Source organism: Lithobates pipiens, unplaced genomic scaffold (genome assembly GCF_037356315.1).
Source record: "Lithobates pipiens isolate NorthernLeopardFrog02 unplaced genomic scaffold, aLitPip1_a1.2 Scaffold_48, whole genome shotgun sequence".
Lineage (NCBI taxonomy): Eukaryota > Metazoa > Chordata > Amphibia > Anura > Ranidae > Lithobates > Lithobates pipiens.
The window spans coordinates 5,920,485-5,926,704 of NW_027507872.1; the positions used below are offsets into that span (position 1 = coordinate 5,920,485).

Consider the following 6,220-nt stretch of genomic DNA (forward strand, 5'->3'; position numbering starts at 1 on the left):
TTTTTCAATCTAGATAAAGGAAGGCCTTTGGATGTAGTGTATCTGGATTTTGCAAAAGCATTTGATACAGTTCCCCATAAATGTTTACTGTACAAAGTAAGGCATGGACCATAGGGTGAGTACATGGGTTGAAAACTGGCTACAGGGGTGAGTTCAGAGGGTAGTGCTAAATGGGGAGTACTCAAGATGGTCCAGAGTGGAAAGTGGGGTCCCCCAGGGTTCTGTCATGGGACCAATCCTATTTAATTTATTCATAAACGACCTGGAGGATGGGATAAACAGCTCAATCTCTGTATTTGCGGACCATACTAAGCTAAGCAGGGCAATAACTTCTTCACAGGATGTGAAAACTTTGCAAGAAGATCTGAAAAAATTCATGGGGTGGGCAACTACATAGCAAATTTGTTTTAATGTAGAGAAATGTAAAATAATGCTTTTGGATGGCAAAAATATAAATGCAATCTACTCACTAGGGGGAGAACCTCTGGGGGAATCTAAGATGGAAAACAACCTGGGGGTCCTAGTAGATGACAGGCTTAGCAATGGCATGCAATGCCAAGCTGCTGCAAACAAAGCAAACTGAATATCAGCATGCATTAAAAAAGGGGATTAACTCTAGAGATAAAACAATAATTCTCCCACTCTACAAGACTCTGGTCCAGTCGCACCTGGAGTATGCTGTCTAGTTCTGGGCACCAGTCCTCAGGAATGATGTGCTGGAACTGGAGAGAGTCCAGAGAAGGACAACAAAACAAGTAAAGGGACTGGAGGACCTTGGTTATGAGGAAAGGTTACGAGCACTGAACTTGTTCTCTCTGGAGAGGAGACGCTTGAGAGGGGATATGATTTCAATGTACAAATACCTTACTGGTGACCCCACAATAGGGATAAAGCTTTTCTGCGAAAGGGAATTTAATAAGACACGCGGCCATTCACTAAAATTAGAAGAAAAGCGGTTTAACCTAAAGCTGTGTAGAGGGTTCTTTACTGTAAGAGCGGTTAGGATGTGGAATTGTCTTCCACAGGCAGTGGTTTCAGCAGGGAGCATCAATAATTTAAAAAAACTATTAGATAGGCACCTGAACAAACATGATCAGTGCTGTTGATAGTGCTAAGCAATATAGGGGTATATCAATATGTCACTGGGCAAATGCAGACATAATCACTATGTAAGTGTTGTGACCAATAACTGTGGATACTAAACTCATTGTGCAATATAATCAATGTGCAAACGATGACAACAATAATCTTTGCAAATGCTGTAAACAATAAACCTATGCAAATGACATAAACGTAAATAACCAAATATACATATATATCGCTGTGTAATGTTCCAGTGCAAATCCAATGCAAAATAGTGCAAAAAAAACACTGTCACTTTATTTTTGCCACTCAATGTAGTGTTTTTTTTTGCACTATTTTGCATTGGATTTGCACTGGAACCCACTTTGATAGCGTGAGGGACCACCCATTGTTTACCTGAGCAAACATAACATAACATACAGGGATATACAATATAATACTGACATAAAATCACACACATTTGATGGACTTGTCTTTTTTCAAACTTGCCTACTATGTGACTATGTAGTGTGTAATATACTGTCTTTTTTGCACAGAATCATATTCCTAAAGAAGAAAGCAGGGATGAGAAAGCTTTGATGCAGAGCGAGACCACACCTCCTTTAACACCACGGGCTGTACGACTAGAAAGGATGACACAGGCTCTTGCTCTTCAGGCTAGCTCTTTAGAAGATGGAAGAGAGTCTCGGGCAAGGTAGGAATTCTCTTTAAAATGCTGGAATGCTTGCCCTAATGCCAAGGCCAGAAATTAAAACTGACACATGTTGCTTTACCTATAGCAGCTCCCATTACCTTAAGAAATTAACTTAATCCAGAGACAGTCTGAAGTCAGGCCAGGCAGCATCTTGGAGATTAATCTTTTTTCCAAGAAAGGGCATTGGTAACAGGAGAATCTGAGAGATAAAGCTTGGCAGGCAGGAACAGCAAGGCAAGGCAAAAGATAGGGATCAAAATGCTGCCATGAATCCAAAACACTGGGCTTGTGATGCTGAAATCAGGCCTGAGGGGATGGAACAGAGAGCATGGAGGTGCTACCTAGGAAAAGAGAATGAGGGGTATGCCACTGCCAGCCAATGGGGAGCAAAGGAGCACCATTTCCCAAGCAGGGTTTGTTGCCCAATAACAGAGCAACTGGCTGGATAGGAGATAACTGCCACTGTTGGCCAACAGGACCAGAGGGAGCATTATCTATGTAGGCTTGGCAGCAGAGATGAGCAGGGTGGTTGGCTGCAGAGCAGTAGCCTGAGTATTTCTTACTGTCTTAGCACCCCCCCCCCCCCTTTGGGTGCAAAATTTTGAAGACTATGAAAATTGCTTACAAGTCTGCATGCATGGACAGAGAAGGCAGGAACCCAGAAGTTTCCAGGAAGCCTTTCAAATTGACAAGACACTGGTTCATATTCCTGATTCTTCTGGAGTCCAAGATGTTCTCCAGTTCATACTCCCCTTGACTGTTGACAACCATTGGTCATTAAGCAGAAACAATAGCATTCTGGTAAACCAGCTTCAGAGGAAAGACATAAAAAAAAACTGTTAATGCCGCATACACACGACCGGACTTTTTGACAGCAACGGAACGAATCCGTCGGACAATTCAATCGTGTGTGGGCTCCATCGGACTTTTGCTTGCCAAAAATCTGACGGACTTTAGAAATAGAACGTGTTTTAAATTTTCCCACCGGAACTCCGCCGGACCCAGTTCCTAGCGTGAACCCCGTCCGTCTGTATGCTGGTCCGATGGACCAAATACGATGCGCGGGCAGCTACAACACCTGCCTGCAAGAATGTTTCCAGTGTGATCCTATCACACTGGTTCTCGGCGACAGGGTGCTGTACATCTCGCGCTCACTGCAATAGGAAAAACACATTTTCCTATCGCAGCGAGAGCAAGGGGGAATGCCCCTCCAGAGAAGGGGGAACCCCCACGCCAAAAACGAGCATGCAGCCTGGCTAGTCAGGAAAGGGGGTGGGAACGAGCTAGCGCCCCCCCCCCGAACCATACCAGGCCCCATGCCCTCAACATGGGGGGGTGGGTAAGTGCTTTGGGGTGGGGGACAACTTTTTCCCAATGTTGATGAGGACAAGGGCCTCTTCCTGACAACCCTGGCCATTGGTTGTCGGGTTTCTTGCGGGCGGGGGTCTTATCGGAATTCGGGAGCCCCCTTTATTAAGGGGGCCCCCAGATCCCGGCCCCCCATCCTATGTAAATAAGTATGGGGTACATCATACCACTACTCATTCACCTGGGGGAAAAGTGTCAATAAAAAAATACGCTACACATGTTTTTAAAGTAGTTCATTAGGCCGCTCTGGAGGTTTTCTTTTCCGACTTCAGGGGTAATCTTCCGACTTCTCTGTGCTTTCCAGTTCTTCTCCCGCTCTACGTTTCTTCTGCCTGGCTCCTCTGTTATCTTCTGCTCTTTTGCTAGTGGTGGCCCGTTTTTCTCCTTCGTCGTCGTTGCCGTCGCTGTCTGTCTTCTTCTTCCTTCTGTTCTTCTGATGTTCTCACGACGCTCTCTCCCACTGTAATGCTGTGGACACGGTGTGCAACAACTTATATAAGCATAAGGGGCGGGGTCACAGAGTGACATCACTACCCCAAAGCACCCACCCCCCATGTTGAGGGCATGTGACCTGGTACGGCTCGGGTGGGGGCACTCGTCATCCCCACCCCCTTTCCTGACCAGCCGGGCTGCGTGCTTGGATAAGGGTCTGGTATGGATTTTGGGGGGCCCCCCATGCCGTTTTTTCGGCGTAGGGTGTTCCCCTTAAATCCGTACCAGGCGACAGGCTCTCAAATGTCAATCTTGCCAATAAAAGTGGCAAGATTGACTTCCTTTTCTAGTCCCGTCGTAACTCATCATGTTCAAAATGAACGGAATTTAGTCTGCGTGTGGGCAAGTCCCTTCATTTGGAAGTCCGCCGGAACTCTGTCGGAAAGTCCGTCGGACCCTAGTCTGCTGGAAAGTCCTGTTGTGTATACAAGGCATTGGAGATTTTCATGGAAGTTGTCATTCCGAAGGAAACAACTCTATAACAACTGATAAATCTGGTGGACAGTTTTTGAGTAGGAATTTTGAAGGTTTAATTATTTGTGGAGAGCAAGGCCTGATAATTGTTCCTAATCTGAGAGGCATGGGAGCGTTGGCGATATGTAGAATTTCTGGAAAGCAAAACTACGCAAAAAGCTAACCTGAATTTTGCTCCAAAATTTGAGGAAATGTTTGAACGGCACTTTTAGTATCAAGAACATCTGAGAAAATTTCAGAAATTAACAGGATGCAGGATAACCAGAGACACAGTAGAGAGGACAAACTCCAGTAGAAGAATTAAACAAGTTTTAAAGGTAAACTCGGCCAGAAGTAGGGCTGAAAACCATGCCAGTTTGTCAGAAATGAAACAGAGGAGATCAGTCTCTGATCATTATCATTAGTTTGGAGGTGATAAACAAAAGACAAATATGAGTTGATGCCAATGAGTACAAAAAGTTTTCCAAAACAAACTGTGTGCCCCTATCTGAGTCTATGTTCTGGCCCACACCATTGAGTCTAAGTATCTCATGAATGAATAAGAAAGCCAGCAACTTAGGAGGAAGGACGTTTGGGCATTGAAACAAAGTGGACCATTTTACTGAAGCTATCCACCATAATCTAAATATATGCCCATCTGAGGAAGGTAAATCCACAATAAAGTTCATAGCCATACGAGTACAGGGACACTTAGTGACTTGCAGGGGAAGAAGCAGATTGGAAGGTATTTTACTGAAGCAATCCAAATCGGGAGGTATGGACCCAAAGGACTGGGAATGAGCACAGGTCTCAGGGACTTTGACATAGACATGATTACCCTTGCTGAAGGCAGGCCCACCGGAGGTTATGAGACACTAGGGAAAGTGTCTTAGCAATACCAGAATGTCAAGCCATCATGTGCTTCGAATGGGAATTCCATCCTGAGGTGAAGAGCAACAAATAACTTTCCCAAAGTCTGTAGGGACATCAGACTGTTCATCCGTTTGGAGACAGATCGATCAGGGAAGAGAATAGTGATATGCTGTAGATCTTTAATGAATCTAAATAAAAAAGAGGGGGGGAACCAATGAGCCTGTCAAGAGTTAAGATGTACTCTAGATTCTTGTTCTCAGATACAAATAGATGGCAAGCCCCCTCCACCCAATGACACCATTCCTTCAAAGACCACTGGATGGCTAAATGTTTGCTGTTTTCAATGTCATATTTGTTTTCCTGCAACTCAGTTTTGCTTCTAGGGTGCAGTGAAAATAAGGAAAAAAAAAATCGAGAGGCCTATCTAAAGTGTAATTCCTTGGTTGAGAAAAAAACAAAAAACAAATCCCCTGTGAATGATATATGCACAATCCAAGGATTTTAACAGAATTTGTAGCAGAATACTACCCTTGTCTGCCATGAAGAACACACTGTTTGTTTCATCTATGTCCTTGCAAGACTGTTTTAGAAATAGAAGGGTCAGCCTTCAATACAATCACCTGGTGCACTGGTGTTTCAATGAAAAGTGACAATGCCTGCATCCTTTTAGATGTATTTAAAGCGGTAGTCCGCCGGGACTCCACGTTTTTTTTTTTTTTAAAGCCAGCAGCTACAAATACTGCAGCTGCTGACTTTTAAAATAGTGACACTTACCTGTCCAGCGCGCCCGCGATGTCGGCAACCGAAGCCGATCTCTAGATCGTCTATCGGGTGCTGCCTCCGCCATATTGGGTATGGGAATCAGGAAATGGAGCCTTTCGGCTTCATTTCCCGGTTCCCTACTGCGCATGCGCGAGTCGCGCTGCGCAATAAGGACGGTCCCCGCTGCCTCTGGGATCTGTGTGTTTCCCAGCAGGCAGCGGGGCACTTGCGGGAAGGGGCGGGCACTTGCGGAAAGGGGCGTAAGTTACGCCCCTTTCCGCAGAGAGCTATCCCGGAAGTGGGTGCAGATACCTGTACTGTACAGGTATCTGCACCCCCTCCCCCCTGAAAGGTGACAATTGTGGCGCCGGAGGGGGGGAGGGTTCCGATGAGCGGAAGGTCCACTTTAGGGTGGACCTCCGCTTTAACCCTTAGGTAGTATTTCTATAAATAAACAATTACTATGTGTCAGAAACCATGAATCAGACCGAGACA

General features: G+C 45.3%; 1 protein-coding gene across 2 annotated transcripts in view; it reads left to right on the forward strand.

The window, feature by feature from the left end:
• Positions 1–6,220, forward strand: part of PPFIA3 (PPFI scaffold protein A3) — a gene marked incomplete at its 3' end in the record, with an annotated part of 942,579 nt that overhangs the window by 883,440 nt on the left and 52,919 nt on the right. For both annotated transcript variants that reach the window (XM_077467171.1, XM_077467170.1), the window contains 1 exon segment: positions 1,620–1,777. In XM_077467171.1, the coding sequence (XP_077323297.1) occupies positions 1,620–1,777 (158 nt within the window).